The 24,046-nt window shown below is 39.1% G+C and overlaps 2 protein-coding genes across 7 annotated transcripts in view; one reads left to right on the top strand and one right to left on the bottom strand.

Annotated features, from left to right (window-relative positions):
• Nucleotides 1–1,083: 1,083 nt before the first annotated feature.
• Nucleotides 1,084–22,999, bottom strand: MRPL14 (mitochondrial ribosomal protein L14). 4 transcript variants are annotated; one of them, XM_087935582.1, is made up of 4 exons: nucleotides 22,930–22,999; nucleotides 10,547–10,644; nucleotides 5,244–5,336; nucleotides 1,084–1,966 (listed from the first exon to the last, which is right to left on the bottom strand). In XM_087935582.1, the coding sequence occupies exons 3-4, from the start codon at nucleotides 5,315–5,317 to the stop codon at nucleotides 1,603–1,605; spliced, it is 438 nt and encodes a 145-aa protein (XP_087791708.1). In that variant the 5' UTR covers nucleotides 5,318–5,336; nucleotides 10,547–10,644; nucleotides 22,930–22,999; the 3' UTR covers nucleotides 1,084–1,602. The 4 variants fall into 4 exon arrangements, with proteins under 4 accessions (XP_087791708.1, XP_026551351.2, XP_087791691.1 ...); XM_026695566.2 differs by lacking the exon at nucleotides 22,930–22,999 and adding an exon at nucleotides 21,990–22,100; XM_087935565.1 differs by lacking the exon at nucleotides 22,930–22,999 and adding an exon at nucleotides 21,992–22,056 and having other exon boundaries at nucleotides 10,547–10,640.
• The window catches only part of TMEM63B (transmembrane protein 63B), a 91,040-nt gene continuing 89,151 nt past the window's right edge, over nucleotides 22,158–24,046 (top strand). For 2 of the 3 annotated variants that reach the window (XM_026695564.2, XM_026695563.2), the window contains exon 1: nucleotides 22,158–22,329. The gene's annotated coding sequence lies outside the window, so the exon portion shown is untranslated. The remainder of the gene's footprint in view (nucleotides 22,330–24,046) is intronic. The other variant, XM_087935552.1, reaches the window with a different exon arrangement.

Here is a 24,046-nt window from a genome sequence, read left to right as displayed (position 1 = left end):
TGCCAGTGATAAAAGGATTTGCATAGCAGTAACTCTCAGAAGTCAAAAGCTATTCATCAATAACATAAAGGCCACAATTCCATTCATGAGATTTGCATAATTTATATTTGGTGCCCCTAATTTATTCAGCTACCAATACAAATTCAGGGTTTATATGGCATAGATTGCAGATTAAAAGAAAAGAAAAAAAAACAAAGGACTGAGCAATTGGAAACCACCCGATGGTACATGAGTAACCTGAATATCCTAAGGGCTCATAATTTATGAAGGCTGGAAAGATGGGCATGGTTTCAGGATTTAATTCTGAAAAACCATTTCAGAAGCATTCTGCAATCCATGCCTCCAGTGGATTGCAATTTTCATCATCCAGAACCAGCACAGGATGTGAGCACAATATATCTGTAGAGCGTTAGTTTGGGGGAAGCAAGCATGCAATGCACATACTCTTTCTTTCTAGCACTATTTATTTAAATTACCACCCCTAAATGAGAGTATGATGTAGGTGCTGCACTAGACTCTACGACAGGGGTGTTAAATTGGAGGCTCGCAGGCTGGATGCGTCACAGGCAGGCCATACCCACTCCAGCTCAATGAATGGGTAAAGTGTTGCAAAATGTCACGTGAGTGATGCCATGAATTTGACACCCGTGCTCTAGGAGAACCAACTTCAGGACTCCCTCAGCCATAGCAATTCACTGGGAGACTTTGAGTCACTCCCTGACTCTCTGCCAACCTACCTCATACAAAAGTTGTGAGGAAATGGGAGGAGGATACTAGCTCGCAGATAAGATATAGAACTTACACATAAATTAAACCTACATTATGATCAACTCTGAATGATGTTTAACCTATTAATTAAAAGGGTGACCTGTGTCCTTCACATTGGTTAGTGAAATCCCAAACTACTGGGTTTAATTCAGTATGCAGAAAGCATCTGTAAACAATGAGGAAAGATAAATTATGAAAATGCGAAAGAAAAAATGAAAACGTGACAGAATAAAAATAACATAGTGGGGAACCTCGTTGTAAGAATAAAGTAAGGTATTGTTTAAGAAAGTGAAAAAGGGAGAGAAGCGGGAATAGTAATGTTATTTATGACATTCTTTATTTGCCATTTCCTTTTTATTTGCCTTTATCCATTGCATAAAACTATGCTGGAATATACTTTTAAAGTTATTGCTGGCTGGAATCTGAACAATGCACAGAATGTTTTAAGAATAAAACTGGGAAAGAAATAACTCACAAAAATAACTGGAGATCTATAGAAAAGAACAGACGATGGTCGGATCTTTTGACACTCTAAATGGCCCTCTCACACTCCCAGCCTTTGCTTTCTCCTTTTCCACCTCTTTCAAAACCATAAATCATACAAAAGTTATTTAACACTCTGCCTTTAATTAAATTAGTTCAGAAGAGCAATTGTTACCCAAAATAATGGAAAGTGTATTTCCCCCAAGGATGTCTTAGCACTCCGTGCCATCCTCTTCCTACTTTTTTTTTCAAATACTTCTTCCTCAATTCTGGGAATGAAAAGAGAAATGCAACTCAAGGGACAGTCCCACAACATCCCCTTCTTTGTCACTCGATGCCCTCCCAGGGAAGTCACACAAAGTCTGTGGCAATGGCCAACACTTTGGAGAATTCTTTTTTTTTCCTCAGCAGGGAAGGTATAGGTGTTTTGATCCGTGTCCCAACTGGATTCCCATTATCTTCGATGAGCACCACGTTGTTAGAATCAAACCGAGGAGTCATGCAAGGCCCGGGAAACTTGCACCCGACAATTAACGCCTTTTTCTTTTCCCCTTTAATAGCCAGAAGAATTCGATCACCCACTTTGCCCACTCCGTTTTTGGTGTAGACGTGGATACATTTTGGAGGCCGGTGATACGGTGTGTTCCCCAAGGCGCTGTTATCAACCACTCGCACACGAGTCAATTTCTGGATATAACTGCACACATTGCTGAGGCTGATAAAAGAAGAGAGAGAGAGAGAAGTCTCAATAGATCTCCCGGGGACGTTAAGTAAGCCAAGGTCACTTCAGGATCCATTTCAAGTACAGCATTCTCTTTTCTCTCCAACCCTGTGCACTCCAAATGCTGGCCATATGTTTGGGGGAATCTGGGAGTTATATTTGGAGGGCAAAAAGTTGGGAAACTTGCATTAACAAGGACAAATAGGCTGAAAAACAGCTTCTACGCCAGGGCAGTAGCTCTTTTGAATTCTGCTGTATAGTGCAGTATTGTGTGGTGTCAGGGGGTTTCGGTTCAATGTGTGGAGGGTGAAGGATGTGTGTTTGTCTTTATTTTCCTGGACATGGTCATGATGTGCACTGAGGATGGTGTTTGATTTCGTTGTACGAGGTGCAACGACAATACACTAAACTAAACTAAACTAAAATTATGGTAATCTCCTTCACAATAAAAACAATATTGTGCCAGAAAGTTAAAACCAGCAATATAGACAAAGAGGACTGAATTAAAAAAACATACTACCATTTTAACAGCGCATATACTGGCAATCCTCAAATTACAACAGTTCATTTAGTGACCATTCAAAGTTACAACAGCAGTGAAAAAAAAGTGACTTAGGACCATTTTTCACACTTACAACCGTTCTAGCGTCCCCATGATCACGTGATCAAAATTCTGATGCTTGGCAACTGACTCATATTTATGACACTTGCTGCGTCCCAGAGTCACACGATCCCCTTTTGCGACCTTCTGATAAGCAAAGTCAATGGGGAAGTCAGATTCACTTAGCAACACTAACTTAATTACTGCAGTGATTCACTTAACAACGGTGGCAAGAAAGGATTGTAAAAAGGAGCAAAATTCCCTTAACAAATGTTTCATTTAGCAACAGAAATGTTGGGCTCAAGTGTGCTTGCAAAATCAAGGACTACCTTCACCTATTTATGGAGAATGAGAGATGGAGAAAGAAAGCATCCATTCCATTATGAAGCTTGATTCCCACACAGAAACCTAACACTGATTAAATATTTATCTGGCAGGCTTTTCTGGCTTATATTCTGCTACCCCACCTCCATCCCCTTTTGCTAGCATTAGAGAGTTACATAAAGGGTATCTGGCCAACAGAATCAAGTTGTAATCCTACCAACACTTAGCATGCAGTACCCCCACTTAAAAGCAATGGGACTTAACTTCTAAATAGGCAATACACTTACCATATAGTCAATACAGCTTTGTACTTTTATAATGAGAGAAAAGGCGAACTGTGAGACTTATTGACTCATTTTAAAAAATACTTGTACCCATAATTTAAAAAGTGTTGCACGTATTTTTTGAGTTTTAGCAGAACAAGGGTCTGGTTTTTAAAATCAATTTATGTAGGGTCCACTTCCTTTATAAAGTTAAGTCACTAGAACTCTAGCTATCCAAGACACACACTTTAATCCCAATAAACTTTAGAATAATTACTTGCTGTTTTAAGTATATTCATTCTGTTTTTCTCTTGAAGTGATTGCTATATGAGGAATCTTTAATGTAGCTCTGGGTATGAAGGGCAGCTCTTTGGATTCAAAGGGCAGCAGCTATTTCCAAAGAGACAGGAGCATCAATGAAGCCCCAATCAGCAATTCCTCAAAGCAGCTGAGTTTTTTCTCTGGGATGGTGTGGCTCAAGGGTGTCAAACTCACGGCATCACATATCACGACTTTGTTCCCCTTCGCTAAAACGGGGGTGGGCATGGCCAGTGTGTGACGGATCTGGCCTGTGGGCCATGAGTTTGACACCCCTGATGTGTCTTCTCCCTATTACAGCAAGATTCCCTGGAAGTCTCAATTTCTATCCCCATTAAACTTTTTCCAGCCAAGCACCATGATGGCTAGATAGTCTAGAAATCGCAATCTGGGGAAGCCAGGTTCAGCTCAATTGGTCAATGCTGAGTTTCTCAAACTCATAATGGTATACTGTATAACCTGTTTTGGTCACAGTTTGTTGAGCAACCCCTAGTAGCCAGATTCATACTAAGGTTATACAACTTGTTTGACAAACTGTAACTCTTGAATTCACAGTTCCCACCAAGCCAAAAATCAAACAAAAGGTAAGTTGGGGTGATGCAAGACCACAAGCAGCATGGAACGTGCTGGATCTGGCTCTGAATATGGAGATGGCAAATAGACAAAGTAGCAATATGTAGCCACACAAAACAGAACCAAATCTTTTTATATTTTCACTCAGAACACTCTAGGCGACTTATTGGTTCTAAAAATATGTTTGCTATGAACTGCATCTTTCAAAATGCTCACTTGTAAGTAGGTGGCTTCAGGGCTTTAGTTTTCAAGGATCACTCCAATAATTGAGGAACAGCCAGCCTTTCTCTCAGGGTTTCCCTGACTCAACCAATTATTCATTACACAATGGATGAATCACAAATGTCAAGGGTCTTTGTTCCCTCTTGAACATCAAGTATTTTGCAGAAATATTTCCCGCACACTTGTAGAGCAGGAATATAATGATAAAGGGGGAAGGGCACATACCTCTACCTATCCAAATCTAATGATTCTTTTGGAACATAAAGCTGACTTTATGCATCAGATCATTGATTGAAGAGTTTAAAGTACCTTCAAAAAGCAAGTGTGTTCTGTGAGGAAGATGGGCAGTTAAGAAGTCAACCTGAAAGCTTCTGCTTTAAGCAAGCTCCTGGATACAGGTTGTCCTCGACTTATGACTCCTATTGAGCCCAAAATGTCTGTAGCTAAGCAAGATATCAGTAGCTGTTAAGGAAATTTTGCCCCATTTTACGTTTTTTCTTGCCACAGTTGTTAAGTGAATCTCTGCAGTTGTTAAGTTAGTAACACGGTTTTGAATCTGGCTTCTTCATTAACTTTGCTTGTCAGAAAGCCGCAAAAGTTGATCACATGACCTCGGGACACTGCATAAATACATGCCAGTTGCCAAGCACCTGAATTTTGATCATGTGACCACAGGGATGCTGCAAAAGTTGTAAGTCTAAAAAACAATAATTACTCACTTTTTTCAGTGCCGTTGTAACTTTAGACAGCCACTAAATGAATTGTTTTAAGTCAAGGACTACCTGTACAGGGTTAAATCCCTGGAGAAGAGTCTGTAAAAGGGGACACCTTCCAGTCTCCTCCTAACCACAATCACCTTTTTCTCAATCCAATCTGTTTCACAGGATAATGACAAGAATAAAACGACAATATAAATTGTCATGGATACTTTTGGAGAAAAGACAGGGTATAAATATAATGAAACGAATACCTGAAAGTACGTATATTTGTTGCCCTGCTTAACTGGGGAAGAGCCAATCCCAGGTACCGATACAAAGGAACCATCAGGATTCCAATTAGAAGCCTGGGTAAAAAAAAAAGAACAACAAACAAAAAAGTTTAATTTGTATTTATATGAATAGAGCCAACTCCTAGGGGAAAGCAGAATTTTTCATTCTGCTGTCCCTTGAAAGATCTGATGCTTGCATTCAGAGGTGGTATTCAACAGGTTCTGACCAGTTCTGGAGAACCGGTAATGGAAATTTTGAGTAGTTCGGAAAACCGGCAAATACCACCTCTCACTGGCCCCACCCCCATCTATTCTCTGCCTGTTGAGTCCCTTCTTTTGTTACCCTGCATAGGAGAACAGAGCTGGAAAGCAGGTTAGTGGGGTACGGAGGGAATGAGATTTTATTTGTTTGTTTGTTTATTTTGTCAAACAATTATTAGATAACAGGTATAAGTATAAACATGGTTATAAATATATGAAATGGATACAAATAAGAAAAAAAAGAAACAATAGGACAGGGACGGTAGGCACATTTTGGTGCGCTTATGCACGCCCCCTACAGACCTCTTAGGAAAGGGGCGAGGTCAATAGTAGACAGTCTAATGTTGAAGATTTTGGGGTTTGGGGAAGAATCCAGAGAGTCAGGAAGAGTACTCCAGACATTGACTACTCTGTTGCTGAAGTCATATTTCCTGCAATCAAGTTTGGTGCGGTTTATCTTTAGTTTCTATCTATTTAGTGCTCTTGTATTGTTTTGGTTGAAGCTGAAGTATTCATTGATAGGTTGGACATTGCAATATATAATTTTATATACTATACTTAGATCAAACCGAAGGTGGTGTAGTTCTAGGTTGTCTAGGTCTAAAATTTCAAGTCTGGTGGTCCACGGTATTCTGCTACGAGTAGAGGAGTAGAGGACTCTTCTCGTAAAATATTTCTGGACTTTCTCAGTTGTATTAAGATTAGATAATTGGGAGTTGTACTATCAAGCTACGAATCTGATGTGGGTTAAGGAATGGATAACACTAAGAAATACTAGATTGTTGACATTAGAAGGACATGATTTGTTGTTGGGGTGGCATGCTTTTTTATGGTATAAAGGAACTAAAACACAGGGGTATTTTAGAAGACATTATATATGGGAGTCTCTGTGGTTAAACTGGGAGAAGATTAAAAGACAATGTTATTTGAAGATTCCAGTCGTTATCAACTATTGAAGCATTTTCTTATCCTATAATATACAAAAAGGAACAAACAGTTAGATATGGTGAAATATTGAATGAAAGGAGTGAACTCAAATCTATACAAAAGCTAGAGAAACAAGGTATAAAGATGAATTGGTTTTCATATGCGCAAATACATTCAAGGTATGATAAAGATTCTAAAATGGAAGGTTTCTATGATAAATTGACTGATTTAGATAAGATTTTGACAGATACTGATGAAAAGGTGATTAAAAAACTGTATGGATATTTATTAGAAATTAAATTAGAAGAACAAGTTAAAGAAACTATGATTGCTTGGGGGAAGAATTTTGGATATGGGATCGATTTAGAGAAATGGCAAAAATTGTGGTCTCAAAATTATAAAATGACAATGTCAACAGCATATAAAGAAAATTTGTATAAGATGTTTTACAGGTGGCATTTTCCCCGACAAGAATAGCAAGAATGTTCACGAATAAATCCTAAAAATGTTGGAAATGTCATCAGACACCTGGCTCATATTACCATATGTGGTAGACTTGTGCGGATGCTAAAAAATACTGGACTAAAATCCACATGTGGTTGGAAAAAATGACAAAAAAAACATATAGACTTGAAACCAGAGATATTTTTATTGGGAATTTTACCTGAAATATATAGTAAAGACTTGAAATACCTGATTGTAAATGTATTAACAGCAGCTAGGATTGTATTTGCGAAAAACTGGCAAAATGAGAAAATACCATCGCAGGAGGAAATCATTAAGAAAATATTGAAATGTGCTGAAATGAGTAGATTGACATTTGAAATTAAAAAACAAGAGGATAAACAATTTTATAAAATTTGGGATCTTTTCTATCAATGGTTAGACAATAAAATACAGTAATGAAATATGTAGACTTTTAGAAAATAATAAATATATAAAGATGTACTTCTTTCTTATTATACCTACCAAATGATTTTAGGATAGATTTGGGATGATAATATGAACTGTTATAAAATAAACTAAGTAAATTATGATTATCTTGTAAAACATGAATGAATAAAAGTATAGTCAAATGATTGATGAATAATGATACTAGGGTATTTAATTTTTGATTGAAAATATTAGACTATATGCAATGTAATTGTAATTGAAGACTACGAAATGGAAGCACAAAACAATTTGTAAACCAACCGGCACACTGTATGTACACATATGGAAAATAGCTTGATGTTTTTATGTTTTGTTTGTTTATGTTTGTTTTTAAAAGCCAATTTTTTTTTTTTAAAAAAAGAGATCAGATATGTAATGCGGGTTCCAGACTGATGAGCTGTATTCAAGTATTGGTCTAGCAAATGTTTTATATGCTCTAGTTAGTAAAGTGATATTATCGGAGAAAAAGCTATGCAGGATTAGGTTAACAATTCTTAATGCCTTTTTGTTCCCCAAGTAACCTAATGGCTTTTGACTATGTAGTTACAGTGGGCTCTAGCACTTAGATCATTTGAGATCAGTACTCCAAGGTCCTTGACAAAGTTTTTGTCATCAACAATGTCTTTACTATTCAGCTTGTATTTTATTTTTTGATTTTTTTGCCAACATGTAAGATAGAGCATTTATTTGTTGAGATTTGATGTTGCCATTTGTTTGACCATTCTGACACATAGTCGAGGTCTTTTTGAAGGGTAGCGGCATTGTGAGTGGTGTTGAATAGCTTTACATTGTCAGCGAAAAGAACTCAGTTGTTCTTAATATAATCATTAATATAGAGTATGAAGAGAGTTGGTCCTAGAACTCTGCCTTGGGGGATACCACTGTTGACAGGTACAGGATTTGATAGGACGCTCCCAATTTTGACCATTTGTTGCCTGTTTGACAGGAATGCTTCTATACAGTTATGCAGGTATCCAGATTAGTAAAACTAATTATTTATTATACTTTTATACTTATATAGTTATACTTATTTTGCAGTAACCTTCCCCCAGGAGTGGGGAGGGAATGGAGATTTTACAGTATCCTTCCCTTGCCACGCTCATCAAGTCACTGGTAGTAAAAAAATTTGAATCCCGCCACTGCTTGCATTGTATTGTTAAGCCACAGCCCCCATACTGTTCCTCCAAAAGAAATAAATACAACAGAATTAATGTGAGGCAGTTATTCATAACACAATGGTACTGTACTTGGGGAACAAAAAACACACACCAGGGCTGCTTTCTTCAAGGGCACAGATCCTCATTGTCAAAATAACCTTCTGCTTTTACAATTGCTGGTTGTTAGCTGCTAATTGTGGAGGACATGAGTACAGAGCATAGTCATTTAGCACAGCATTTTCTATCCTAATGGTCTCCAGTGGGTCCTGAACTGATGGTTTTAAAGCTTTAAAAAAGAAACAAGATTTTTAAAAATTCAAAAAGCTGACACAGAGATCCATCCCTTTGTTATTTGCTACTTTTTCAGAGAGAGGCTAGCACGTGAGCATTTTTAAAGAAGTTTGAGCTGCAGAATTTTAAAAGCTTATTTGGTATCAAAATTAAGGGTACGTTTAATTTCTTTATTTGCAATGGAGTAGTGATATGGAATTTCTAATCAGCAATTTGGAAGAAGCTTAATTTTTAAAAAAATCCCCAAATAAAAATCATCCAATGATACTTCTGGAATACAGATCCATTTTACAGGAGTATAAATAGATTAAAAAAAACTTTTGAATAAAAATTACAATTACCCTCATTCTGATTAGCTCCTTTAATGCAAGTCCCGTGAACATGCCGTACTAAGTTTATTTTGACCAATTTAATAACTCAGCTGTATACGAATTACCAGCAAACTATTTATTTTTTATCCCAGGCTTATTTTTTATTCTTTATAGAACCTTTATTCTTTTCCTAGCTTCCCAATACAATGTACAATACCTAACAGAAAGATTCTCTGTCCAGTTTTTAAGCCACTCCAAAAATACTGATTTCATTAAAGACTAAATTTATGTATGTATACATATGTGCGTGTAAATTTTTGAGTGTGTGGTAGATTCCAAAGAAACCACAGAATTGCAAACATGTTTCAGATACATAGAGCAAGATCTTCTAGCTCTAAATAACCCATCTGGAAGGAAAGTGTTCTTAGCAATCAAGATCATAAGCATTTATTTGCTTGTTTGCTTGCTTGCTTATTTATTTATTGATTTGATTGATTGCAGGTTTTAATGTCACAATTCCACACTGGTGAAACATTCACCTTAAAAATGATGTAAATCAAATAAATGGACAATCTGCCTTCTAATAATACACAGGGAGAAATTACTACCTGCATTCCAATAATACAGGGGGGGTTATCTTCTTTACTTTTTTTCTGTTCAGTTATTAAGTCTTTTCCAGCTAGAATTCTGGAATAAAAGCTTCATGACAAAATGGTACAAAGTAGACCAGACAAGCCTTGTATAGTAAAGATGCAAGACTAAGTAAAAATAGCTCTCTGTATAGATCATGTATAATTTGTTTTTAAAAACACTGAATTATTACAGTGAAATTATCATGTCTATATTAGAATAATTTTTTTTCTGTTTTGCTTCCCCTTTTGCACTTCTGTGTTTATATACACATACCATATGTTTTGCTTCTGAGTGTTTATTTTCCTAATAACAATTAAATCAGTTTTTTCTTCTTTTTTCCCATCCCTTATGATAAAAGGGATTAAAGGGGTAAAAACTCTGAATGTAATATACAGATGGAACAATGGGAGAATATATTGATAAAAGGGCTGTAATACACATATCATAACTGTGAAGGTATTTTTTTATGAAAAATGTACCAGTGATATTTGTCACTGGAAAAATTGTCTAAAATGTGTAAAGGTACTTTAAATGAAAGTTGGAAATGTGAACAACAAGAGGGGACATTTTTATCATACTTGGTGGAACTGTAAAAAAGCTTTAAAATGGATTCATCAATGCAGAAGATTTTAAAGACCAATATAAAATAGAAATCCGAGATACTTCTTTGGGGACTGATGGATAAACAGTTGGGGGAGAAAACTCATGGTACTGTACCTTGTTTCTTCAGAAAAAAAATTTAATGCACAAAGATGGAAATATTTGACGTTACCTGCAATGGAAGAACAGACGGTGAAAGTTGTTGGAGTTGGCTGATGGCAAAACCAACTGTTTGATCAGAGAATTGGAAGCCCTTTCTGGACTTTCTGCCTAAAACAAAAAAATATGAAATTATAATATATGGATATGATTAGAATAACAATAACAGAGTTGGAAGGTACCTTGGGGGTCTTCTAGTCCCGTGATGGTGAACCTATGCACGCTGTCACCTGTTGGCTCTTCCGGATTCTGTCAGCTGGTCTTCGCGCACGCAGGAGCACCGGAAACCAGAAGAGCAGCTCCCCTGTGCGCATGCATGCACCAAGCAGCTGGTCTTTATGTGTGCATGCGAATTAAAAACAGGAAGACCAGGTGGCCAGCATGCATGCGTGCACCGGGAGCTGCTTTTCTAGTTTTTGGCATGCATGCGTGTTTTGGGACTCGGTGCCTTTTCAGCACGCACGCTCCCTTTTCAGAACTCTGTGTCGAAAAGGTTAACTCCCACTGTTCTAGTCCAACAACATGCTTATACAAGAAACCATACACCATTTCAGACTAATGGTTGTCCAGTCTCTTTTCTTAAAAATTTCTAGTGTTGGAGCATCCACAACTTCTGGAGGCAAATTGTTCCAATGATTAAGTCTTCTAACTGTCAGGAAGTTTCTAAAGCATTTCAGATATCTCAAATTCTGTGTGGTGGGAAACACCTCTCTACCTGAGTCCTATCGTAGAAATAATAGCACAGGTAGTCCCTGAGTTATGACCACAATTGAGCCCAAAATTTGTGTTGTTACGTGAAAGATTTGTTAAGTGAGTTTGTCCCATTTTACGACTTTCCGTGCCACAATTTTTAAGCGAATCATTGCATTTGTTAAATTAGTAAAATGGTTGTAAAGTGAATCTGGCTTCACCATTGACTTTGCTTGTCAGAAGGCTGCAAAAGGGGATCGCATGACCTTGGAATACATCGAGTCATAAATATGAACCAGCTGCCCAGCATCTGATTTTTGATCATGAGACCATGGGAAAGTCATAAGTGTGAGAAATGGTTGTAAGTCATTTTTTCCAGTGCTGTTGTAACTTTGAATGGTCACTAAATTAACTGTTGTAAGTTGAGGACTACCTGTACTTTTCTGCACTTTCAACTTTGGCTTTTTTTTCAGTCTTTACTTTTTCTTTTTGTCTATTTTTATCTTATTTTTATCTTACTGGTTCTTGTTAGTTTTTATGTCTTTATTTTAAAACCGAACAATTTCAAAACATATGTAATTGTTTTTAAGAGATGGCTAAAATGCTTTAAATTGTTGTAAAATAACTTTAAAATACTTAGCAAAGATCCATTATCTGGAATTTAACATAATCTCAGAAATTAGAATTAAAATTTAATCCTGATTCATTTTAGATTTTTTGTCCTATGTCATAAATAAAGACCCCGGATACTTTAAGAACCACTTTCAATGAAATGATATAAACAAAAAGTATCCCTGCACACAATTAGGAGTTAGTGCTTCCTTCTTAAAATATAAATAGTTCTTTTGTTTTTTCATTCCTTAACATGTGATTTGCACTACATGTTGATATGCACCACATGCTGCTAACTAAGATGAAATGTTGCAGGAAATCACCCGCCACCTAAGCATGACATGCAACATTAAATTATAATATGGTTTACCTATTGAGGCCTAGCATATTGTGCGGGCATAGTGATTCTGTTGGATTAACCTGGTTTTAAGGTTTAGCATGTTGAGGAAATGGATCAAGGGCATTTGGAAGGGGACATACTCCTTGATTGTAATTTCTTCTGTACTTCTCCAAATGTAAAGTTTTTTTTCAAACTGGTAATTTATGACTGGCTGTTACACAGAGTCTCTTCTAAAGATTACAGAAAGAATATAAGATAGACAAGAAAAGGGATATCCGCAATTCTTTGTTATTTATCTCAGAATAAACCATTTTTTCAGGCAGGCCTTGACATTTCATTTCTTTAATCAAACCCACTGATCAAAAATAACTGCTACGCCAAGAACAAATTTGTATTCTGAGTATAAAACTGATATGTTGAAAAATGAGTTTTGACACAAGATTATTCTCATTATTGGTGGCGTAGTTTTTATGACTAGAAACATCAAACACACAATTATTTTGTAACGTTAAGCCGTAATTGCAGTTCCTTAACCTCTTATAATCAACCATTTACATCAGCATAAAAGGAAATCATCTGAACACTCTGAATCAAGAATTTTTGTTTTATCTCATTCTCCTTAACTGCTAGGAATTATCTGAGAACAAATCCACTTTGAATTCAAACTAAACTGCATAAAGAATGGAAAGAATTAATTTATTTAAATATGCAGATAGATATTTGGAAAACTACTAAGGACTTTCAAATGTATGTTCATCTTTTAAGGCAAATTTGGGAAAATAAGACAGGGAAGATGGAGGGATCAATCCTTTCCTTACCTGCAAAACCCATAAATCATTTAAAACAGGACTGTCACAGCGAAATTGTTGGCCAGTTTGGGAGCAAAATCACACGATTAGCAAAGACAACAAATCAACAAATATAGACAAAACCTTCTCCATCTGTTAATCCTTTCTGCAAAGGTCTCCTCACTTCCACATTCATATTATCTTTGTAAGTCAGTTGCTCAAGAAAAACCTTTCCCCCCCAACTATGTCCAGGTAATTGAAAATAACAAAAACACTGGAAAACCTTTGGTTCTGGGGGGACAGAAGCCAGTGTTACAATACCATTCTATTAAGTACAGCATAAACACATTGACACAAAGACTAATTTGTATTAGTTTACTCTCCTGCTGAGATCTTTCTGAAAATATGCTAATCTTGACATAAAAAATAACATGCAAATTACCTTACCTTTTTAATTGCTCTGGCACCAGAATATTTCACGCTTCCTCTCAAACATCTAACAAAAATTTGAAGCACCTTGATTTTCCCAACTGGAGGAGCTTCTGAAACCTTGCACCAGGATTGTCAAAAGCCCATGAGAATGTGGACTGATATATTACACTGCTTCCCAAACTTGAGTGAATTACCCGAACTTGGGTACAAGTGGGAGTTTGGGGAGAGTTATGACACACAAATAATGTCCCAGAATATCCCAATGTTAATGGGGACATTTGAATAAGGACTTTATGAAAAAGAGTTTTGGATACTGAAGGAAAACGTTTAACAAGGACTGCTACACCATGTGTCAAGTCACCTAAAGAACACCTTAACCCAGAATATTTCATAGATCCTCTCTATCCTACACTGTTGTCTTCAGGAGAATTCTTTCTGATAGATAGGATGACTAATAGTTACCTAAACAGTGAACAGATGGAACTGGACTCACCTGTTCAATCCTCTACAAAGAAAGAGTGGAATACAATAAATGCTGTTGCTACCATAATTGCCTACATAGAGGTGTTTCATTTGAAGGTGGAATACTCATGGGAATTATTATGTTGTCATTGTGACCTTCCCCATAAAAGACTGTTTAATCAGAGATTTTGGATTGAATTGTTTGTTGGATAAACTATTTCCAGCCCAAGCTGTTTGGAGGAAGATCTGACTCTTTTCATATTATTTCTCTCACAATGCAAGAGAAATTTAATATACAAAATCCATCTACGATGAGCAATTTCCTATGTATGCACTGACATTAAGTTCTGGAAAGGACCTAGTGTGGACATTTAAAATATAATCTCAGTGTTCACCTCAACCCCCATCAAAATCTTGGTTCACAATTCCAAATCTATGTCTATTGAAATAGCAACAACACTTAGATTTATATATCGCTTCACAGTGCTTTACAGCCTTCTCTCAACAGTTTAGAGCTAGCATATTGCGCCCAACAATCTGGATCCTCATTTTGCCGACCTTGGAAGGATGGAAGGCTGAGTCAATCTTGAGCCTGTCAGGATCGAACTCCTGGAGTTGGGCAGCGAGTTAGCTTGCAATACTGCATTCTAACCACTGTTCCACCACAGCTGTTACTGGAGTGCAATCACTACTGAATTTGTTTCAGATACACAGTATTCAAAAGTTCCCACCAACGATTCTGAGGGCGTGGCTGCAGGGGCATGGCTGCAGGGATGTGCGCTCCAAACGCATGCTTTGTGCATGTGTTAAAACAGTAAAAACTAAGCTACGGCACCTCTCAGCTGTTTAGCACAGCAATCTACTCTGCCACACCAAACAGCTGAGAGGTTCAAAAGGACCTAAGAGTAGGGGCGGGCAGGTGGGCCCAACTGCAGAGCGTCGGAGAGACTCAGAGCGAACCGATTTTCTGCCAGCTGATCTTCAGTGCTACCGGTATGCCAGAACTGGGCCGAACCAGTAGAATACCACCACTGATCAGCAGGCTTTACGCTAGCTACCTTTACATTTTGCTTTCTTTAAAAAATTATAAATTGTCATTTTGTTGTTTTAATTTCCCTAGCAGTTTTGGATGAAATTTAGAGGCAGAGTGGCTCATTTTGGAAGTTTTATACATTACAAGTTTCAAAAATAGCCTTTCCCATTTAAGTTTCCCTAAAATAATAATAATAATAATACAAATCCAACTCATCAGCATCCCTATATATCAGGGAGGTAATAATTAGAGCTTGTCCTAATTAAGCTGCCAAAAATTCAAGTTGAATGTAAGCACAAGGAAGGAAGGGAGTCAAAAAATGGCCATGAAGTCTGAATGGAAGAAGTATATCAAATTTTCTGGATTATTGGAGCTAATTAGACCAATTTCAAAAAATGTTCTTTAACTTTCAAATCTTCCTTTGGATTTCATGGGCAAAGAAACATGATTGCCCCCCATATCAGTTTTTTAAATGTAAGTTTTAATAACTGTTGGACCTTAAACTTAAGTATATTAAGTGGACATGTGGCAGATCTCCTCACAAATATTAGATAAACTGCTTCAGTTTGTTGTGTGCTTCCGGTTGTTTCTTGAGAATCATTGAACAAACTGTTTTTAATATACTAAAGATATTGGGAAAAACAGATCCTTCCTGTTCCGCAATCATTCATAACATTCCACAATGCAAAGGATGTAGCTCAGATGTTTTGAAAAATGCACACGTTGTGTTCTGGCCAATGTAACAACTGTTTTTAACTGCTAAAGTCTTATGCATGCTTTTTTGAGAATATAAGAGTGCACAAGAATTTAGCTTTGAAAAATTGATCAGCAAATAATATTGTGCATTAAAGTAATATTATTATAGCAAAGCAATAAGTTATTTTTATATATCCAAGTAATGTGTAATTAAACTGAAAATAATGTATCTTAAAACTCAATTGCCTCTCCATTAAGTTTCTAACAGCCTACCCATATGCCCTCTTAAATATATTGTAAATGGAAACAGAACCAACTTTAAGTCACTGATTGAATTAAAAGACTGCAGAAGATCTAATTAATCTCAGATGTATTGTTAACAGTGATAAATGCCACAAAAAATCTGTTTGAAAGTATTGGGAGAAGAGAGTTACAAAGTTGTATCAAGACAGGTTAATATCTAGGCCACTTCAGAGATGAGGATGCTGAGATGGCAGTAACTTTGAATTTAATTTTCTAACATATAAAGTGTGTGGCAAGATAAGAATTAGGGTTCTTTTTGTTTTTATCTTCTCTTCTACTGTTTTCATTATGTGAGGGAAAAGAGAAGGAACTATTAATTATTTATACACAATTCAAATCATACAAATATATATGTATAAGAGTGTATATCTGGACACACACAGACCAATGATAAAGTACAAGGTCCACCATCCAAAGAGGATTCCTTGACATGAGATTTGGTGCAAGTGTGAATATAGACAGTTCTCAACTTAGGACCACAACTGAGCTCAAAATTTCTGTTGCTAAATGAGACATTCATTAAGACATTTCTTGACATAGTTGTTGTGAATCACTTGCAGTTATTAACTTGTTAAAGTGAATCTGGCTTCCCAACTGACTTTACTTGTCAGAAGGTCACAAAAACTCATCACATGATCTCGGGAGCCTGCAACCATCATAAATATGAGTCAGTTGCCAAGGGTCTGAATTTTGATCACATGACCATGGCGATGTAGCATCAGTGATAAGTGTGAAAAAGTGGTCATGTCACTTTTTTAGTGACGTTGTAACTTCCAAAGTCACTAAATGAATTGTAAGTCTAGGATTATCTGTATAACCTCAGGTCATGTTTCCAAAGAAAATGACCGCTTATTGAAGAAATAACATAGGCACTTATTAAATCTTCCTGAATAGTCCACATTTGCTTATTAAAGTTGTGCACATATATTAGAGCATATTGTCTCCAAGGACACCATAGACAATCTCTTCTAAGAAGGCACCAGTCCCATCTAGATTCACTAAGTGCTTTCATAGTTCTAATCTGCTACCTGCTTATTTAGGGGAACATTTTTAACTAACCAAAAAGCTTATTGACCGAATTTAAACAAATGCTTTTGAAACAGCCCTAATTAATAAATCAGGTTGTGTTCTCCACTGAGAATCCTTTTCCAGCAAAACCTAGGAAAGAAAGTTGATTTTCACTCTTCTAAATCCTTCTCCAGAATATTACCCATGTTTCCCCGAAAATAAGATCCAGTCTTATATTTTTGTGGTTGCCAAAATAAGCACTAGGGCTTATTTTCAGGGAGGTCTTATTTTTTCATGGCTGCAATAGAGCAGGAGACATGGGAGGGGTAAAGGACAAAGTGACGCACTTGGTGCTGTGGCCACTAAGCGAGGCGGTGAGGGGGGTGGACGATGAAGTGAGGCAAGGGGTGAGAAGCTACTATGCATACCCGGCACCAGCTTATCAGAGGGTCCCACAACCAGGCCATCAATTGCCTGGCCTCATGCAGTGGTGGCAGCTCCAGCAACCCATGAAGATCGCCAGCTTACTCACTGCTGCAACAGAGCAGGAGGCTGAGTGATGCACCAGTGCCGCAGCCACTAAGCGTGGCAGTGTGGGGTGCAGGATGAAGCAAGGTGGTGTGGTGGTAGAGAACGAAGCTTCTTCTCCTTGCTCACTGCCACATCGAAGCACGAAGCTGAGCAATGCACCAGTAACACTAAGTGAGGCAGTGATGGGGGTGGGAGGATAAAATCCCAACAGTATCCTTGACCGCCTGGCCTGCAGAACCCGATGCTGGCAGAGTGAGGTGGTGGTGGCCAGAGCAGCCTCTTCCCCATCTTACCCACTGGCAGCTATGTAAGAGCTACATAATGCCCTCTTCTCCCTTCTGATCTGATGTGCTATACAAGTCCTGTGGCATATGAGGACATAAAAATCACAACTGCCTCAACTATCACACAAACAATGGAAGCTTCAGACAGATACATGCATTTTATATTGATAAATCTAGGATTGAACCCCACAAATGCTGAACCGGCATTCACATGCACAGCAGAGAGCACAGTAATGTGGCAAGAGATTGTTTCCAGGTCAAAGTGAGGGGCCTCGGCTTGCAGTTCCCTTGGATAACCCTTAGGAAACATTAACCGAAAATTAATCCAAGCTATCAATTTGTTCTGCAACAACAACAACAACATGCAACCCAATTGCTTCCTCAAATTGCAGAGTGAGAAATTATCGTTCAGACAACTTTTCAAGGCTCTGGCTCATTTTAATCTCTCCTCTAGAAGCACAGAGGGCTTCTGCCAAGCCGCAATCTCAGCTTTATATCCAGGCAGCCCAGGACCAAATATTATTTTTAACCTAGAATTGACAAAAAAACAATACCTCTGGATCTGAGCAATGTTTGAAGGATTCTGCAGAGGTGAGGGGAGATTTGGGAACAAAATGTCCACTGTCATGTAGCTCACAAGGCTTCTGTCACTGAGTCAATCAATGCTTACCTATTCTATCAGCACATTGGCTAGAATCCTCGTAACTCCTTTAAGCATGTCACTTAAAGGCCCTGCCAGCCTGCATTTCTCCACAACTTCCATTTCCTCCTTGACCACCTTACATTGCCCTTATATCAACCCATCTCATGAACAAAGCAATCTTTACTTGTTCCTAGCTGTACTGGTTTTGTTTCCTTATTTCAACATCACCAAAGATTAGTCTGAGAATGTATAATACTAGTTAGACTTTGCTACCCATTTTCTTAGAGGAGACATCAAGTGAGCAACTCTAAGAGTTACATAGAAGCACAGAATCCTGAGGGGTTTTTTTTTCTTTTTAATTTATTATTTTTTAAGTATTGATCTCTTTCTTTTATTTTTCATTATGATGGTTTATCACAGTGAGCCAAATGTTCAGACTGGTTTTGGCATTTTTAACCAATTACCTTTCCCAAGTGTTTCTTTTATTAATGTTTGTCAGAGATAGATGTGAGCTTATCCCAAGCTGTTTCATGTCACTTACTGACCGTTAGTTCCAAGCTTCCACTACTCTTTCTGTCAATACTTTCTAGCACTACTTTTGTGCATCCCTCCTGTCAGTTTGAGGTTATGCCCCTCATGTTCTTGATTTTTGCTTAATATTGAACATATTGCCTTCTAGAATCTTATTCACATCCTTAATATCAATCAGAATAGAGCTGGAAGGGACTTTGGAGGTCTTCTAGTCCAACCCACTGCTCAATCAGAGTAGAGTAGAATAAGCTGGAAGGGACCTTGGAGGCAGAGGTCAGATCTGACCGGTGTAACTCCCGGTTCTGAGGCTTTACATTTTGCGCGTGCATGTGTATATCGTCGTCAGCTAGCTGCCTGGACAGCTGAGCAGCACTGCGCGTGGGTGCACAGCGGTTGAAAGAGCACTTTTTTCCCGCTTTTCCAACCGCAGCTGTTCTGCACAAAGCAGCTGCAGTTGAAAAAGCAGGAAATAAAGGTCAGGTAAGAGCCCAGGCGGGCAGGTGGGTCAAAACAGCATCAAACATAGAACTGGTTCTATGTACGCTCTGTTTGCTGCTCTTCAGAGCAACCGGTTCTACAGAAGTGGACAGAACCGGTAAAATCCCCTCCCCTGCCTAGGAGGTCTTCTTGTCCTGCTCAATCAGGACAACCCATACTATTTCATATAAGTGAATATATGTAATATATTTAAAGGTTTTGTATCCTCCCTTCCCCTTCTGTTTTCCAAATTGTATATATTTCTAATCTCTCCTGCATTCTCCTGACAGAATATTTTAGCCTCCGCTGTAGGCTTTTTAATCTCCATGAGCAAAACATCTCCTAGACTCTTTTCTTACCTGCCTTCCATTTCTAACACTAACTTCTCTCCAAGTTTTCCAAAAGGAAAGTCTTCCTCCACTATTTTATTTGGGGAAGAAGGGGTATGTTTGTGCTAGTCCACCTTAATATTATTTTGAAATCTATTTCTATTTTAATATGTAAAAGCCCCTCCGCTGCAATTGGATATTGAACTCGTCACCATTGCTTACTCATTCATTCCCTGTGCTTCTCAGAGTAAATTATTGTTGTGCCCTGCAAGTAAGAGAGTGGTTACCCAAAAGCTGGTCCATTTCAGTTATCTTACTCCCAAGACACGATCATGGCAGGATTTGCCTCCCTCCCCAGGTTCTATTTCTATCACAGGGTTGGTTGTTATTGTGGGAGTAAAATTAGGGGAGACCTCTTCCCAAGTCGCTTGAGAGAAAAAAGTGGGATATCCACAAAGTAAATCTAAACAATGACTCTTTGAACTTGTCGACATCACTAAGATTCTATAATTGTTTACTACAATAGTACAAGTAGTCCTCGTTGAGCAACCAAAATTAGGACTGGCAATTTGTTCATTAAGCAAAGTGGACACTAAGTGAAACGACAAGTGCACTTATCTTACTTCAGCTTTCCTTTGCTTTACAAACCTGCGAAAAATTGGTTGTAAAGTTGCTTTTTTTCATCACCATTGTAACGGCAGATGGATGCAAAATGAGGGCTACTAGTACTTTTCATGTTAAATGTACATAACAATTAACTGTCAGACTACATTTAATGCATGTCAGAAGCTAGTGAAAGAAAGGAAGAGTTTCTTACCAATCTTTTGTTTAGAGTTAAAAAGGGAAACGTTTATTTCCTATTAGATTTGATGCCAGCAAACCTTAATCCATCCTACGGTTTTTCTTTACCTGAATATTTGTTTCCTTATTTCTATTTTCCTTATCATTACCTTTTCATAGCTTCTTATGCATACGTCCCCACTCCCATGAAACATAAAGCAGGTAGATATGAGGAAAAAGTTACCATTTTTCATACCTTGCTAAACTCTGCCTCTCCTGCTATCCCAACTTTAAAGAAAGAAAACATGGGTAAATAAATGCCGTTAGAACTTTAAAACTGAAGCTTGCAGATGAAATTTTAGCAAGAGCTATTAAGTCATTCACATTATTTCATCTCATACTGGATACATGTGATGATCATGCTTAATATAGCCAGAAGAATATTCTTGTTACCAAAATTTGATATTGTTTTTGTATAATTTTGCTACGTTCATGTTACTGTAGCTTTAAAGGGGGGGGAACTAACTGGGTTCTTTGTCCTTCATGTTTGACCAGCTACTTTTGGCTCTCCAGGTATAATTGTCGCTTGGTGCCCTATTTCTCTTTGTTGCCTCTTTCTGATAAAACCACTGGTCATTGGTGTCTAAACTACAATCCTGGACCAGGAAGAAGAGAAAGTTTCTCATCCATCTTTTGTGAATCTTCTTTTTTAAAAATAGGTTATCCTACAGCCAAAGCAGACAGTAAATGTCCTTGCTAAAAGATCCAGATTAGCTTTGCAACATCTTCAAGCCCAGGAACTGGAACTACATTAAGATCTTAAAAAAAAACCCAAAGACATCAAGGTGGAAAGCGTTATCAGGATATTAAGAGAAAGTCGCCTATACTATAGTTCTCCAAATTCGATTTTAAAATAAAGCATTATTACTTTTTGCCTGATCTGCAAATTTCTTGTACACATTTATTTGGAAATAACCTCCATGAAACTTAATAGCATTTTATTTTCAGTAAAGGCCAGAAATTGCTGGAATTCCGAAACACTGAGGGAGAGGCCCTCAAACCTGAGCTGGTTTAATGCCTCTGAATTGAATGGGATTGGATTGTAGTCTTATTTCGAAAATCTGATGATCGTTTACTGCCTAGCTAGCAAACAAAGACAAAATTCCAACCTTCTGGATCTTTTAGGTTTGTATTCCAAGTCGCAAAGTTACTTCCGCACGAGTAACTTGCATAAGATGTCTCATTTGTAAGTAAAATCATTTAAAATAGCACTAAAGGGCTGCAATGCTACTCAAGCCGAGCGTCCTGATTTTCCAAGCCCGAGTGTACATACATATATATTATATACGACCGCGCTGCACGGCCTAACTTCTTTTTTTCCCCATCACTAGCACGGAGCCCCTGTCCTCATCTTAAGCTATGCCGGCCCTTCCAGCTCGAAGCCGCGAGGAAAAGAGGGAGCCGCTCCCCACCCGAAACGACCCCACCACCTTCCTTTCCCAACCCCCATCACTCACACGGTCTCCAGGCCAGAGGTTTTCCCGAGCACGCAGGCGCAAAACAGCCTTTCCAGGAGAAGGGGAGGAAAGGACGCACATGCGTAGAAGGCGAGACTCTTTCGCCGGCACCGGGCAAAAGGCCACGCCTCCTTCGCTCTCGCTCTCGCTCTCCCTCCCTCCCTCCTTATTCTTTTAGCCTGGAAGCTGGAGCAGGGAGGCGCGAGCCAATCCAAGGAGGCGAAAGGCGTCTTCATTTAGGAAAGAGGGGAACGTCGCTAAGGAGAGCTGAGTGCGCTGGAGGAGCGGAGGGAAGCGGAGCCTGCGGGGCGAAGTGGAGGGACTCTACCTTGGACGCCAGGTAAGCCACCTGGTTGTTACTCCGAGTTCCATTGCAACAGCGCTTCCCTTCCCCTCCCCTGTCCTCACCCCCACCCGCCCGCAGCGATAACAACTCCAAAATCCTGTTTCCACAAGGGAAGCTGGGTGGCCCCCGAGGAATCCTTGTGGGCGGTGGGGAAAGAAATGGCTTTCCCGTGCTTTCTCGAGGACGCCCTTTTTCTCCAACTCGGAATCTGTTTACACGGGAGAGATCTGCGCCTGGGCTTGCCAGTTCCCTCCCTCCTCTGCCTTGCCCAAGCCTAGAACAATGGAAGCGGCGGCGGCGTTGCTGCTCGGGATTCCGGCCGATCTGGCGCAGGCACTCGCAATATGCGGTGGTGGCGGTGGCGGTGGCGAGCCGGGGACGCGGGAACTGGAGGTGCCTCTCGCCCTCTACGCGTCTGCTTTCAGTCCCTTTGCGGAGCCCTGCGGCAGGCAGGATCGACGGCTACCTCGTTCTCCCCGCTGCGTTGCTCCCGTTTTGGTGGGATTCCCTTCCCTTCCCCCCCCCGACCCTTTCGCCCGCTAGATCGGACGCAGTTTCTCCTTCCTCGCTTCCTCCCGCCCTTAAAAAACCCACCTTGGCCAGTTGCTGTATTTCGTTCCGGGTTTCTGGGATTTCCTTCCCAATGTCAATGGGGGGTGTGGGGAAAGGAGGAGGGCAAAATGAGGTGGGTGGTTTTGGGGGGGGGGTGTTTTTATTTTTTGGTGGTGGTGTTGTCAACGGAGGGTCGTGGCCTTTTATTTTCTCCCGATCCCGAGGTGAGCCTCCATGGATCTGTTGGTGCTGCGTGCGGAAATAAGGCACGGGTAATCTAGATCAAGATGGCACGGAGAAGAGAAAAAAAGGCTGGGTTGCTTCTTTGTTGCTGTTTCCACTCTGGGATGGTGTGGTCGTGGTGATGATGATGTTGGTCCGCGAGGCTGCAGTCACTCCCCCCCACATCCTTGGGCATGCGATAGAGCCTGGAAGGAAAGTAGAAGCGAGCCGATGAGGGAGCAAGTTGCCTTCTTTTCATGCGGCTTTTGTTTGGGAAGATTTTGCTGCAGTTTGGAGGGGGGGTGGGAACGCACCAGGTGCTTCAGAGAATTAGGCCACAAAAGCAGCAGGCAGGGAGAAAATCAGATCAGTTCCTAGACGCCATCTGCACCTCCCCCTTTACACCACAACAGAAGCTTTCTGTCTTTTCCAGGGATATATATTCTCTTGGAGGAAAAGTGATTGACTTGTTGCTGTCAGTCAAAACATATTTTCCTACCCATGAGGGACAAAAAAAGCCCTCCCTCCCTTAATATCTGATGACTGCCCTGAATTTCTGCTCCCACAATCTCCATTCTGTCTGGGCTGCTGGCTGGGAATTAGGTCTTCAAACATACGACCACAGTGAAGCCCAAAACTTCTGTTGCTAAGTGAGAAATTTGTTCAGTGAGTCCTGTCCCATTTTACAATTTTTCTTGCCACATTTGTTAAATGAATTACTGCAGTTAATAAATGAGTAACACGGTTAAGTGAATCTGGTTTCCCCATTGATGTTGCTTGTCAGAAGGTCACAAAAGGGGATCACATGACCTCGGGATGCTGTAACCGTCATAAATGTGAGTTAGTTGCCTAGCATCTGAATGTAAATCAGTGACCATGGAGGTGTTGCAACAATCACAAACGTGAAAAATGATCATAAGTCACTTTTTTCCAGTGC

This window comes from Pseudonaja textilis, chromosome 1 (assembly GCF_049901715.1).
Source record: "Pseudonaja textilis isolate UNSWEBS1 chromosome 1, rPseTex1.2, whole genome shotgun sequence".
Classification (NCBI taxonomy): Eukaryota; Metazoa; Chordata; class Lepidosauria; order Squamata; family Elapidae; genus Pseudonaja; species Pseudonaja textilis.
This window is presented reverse-complemented; position numbering and strand designations above follow the sequence as displayed.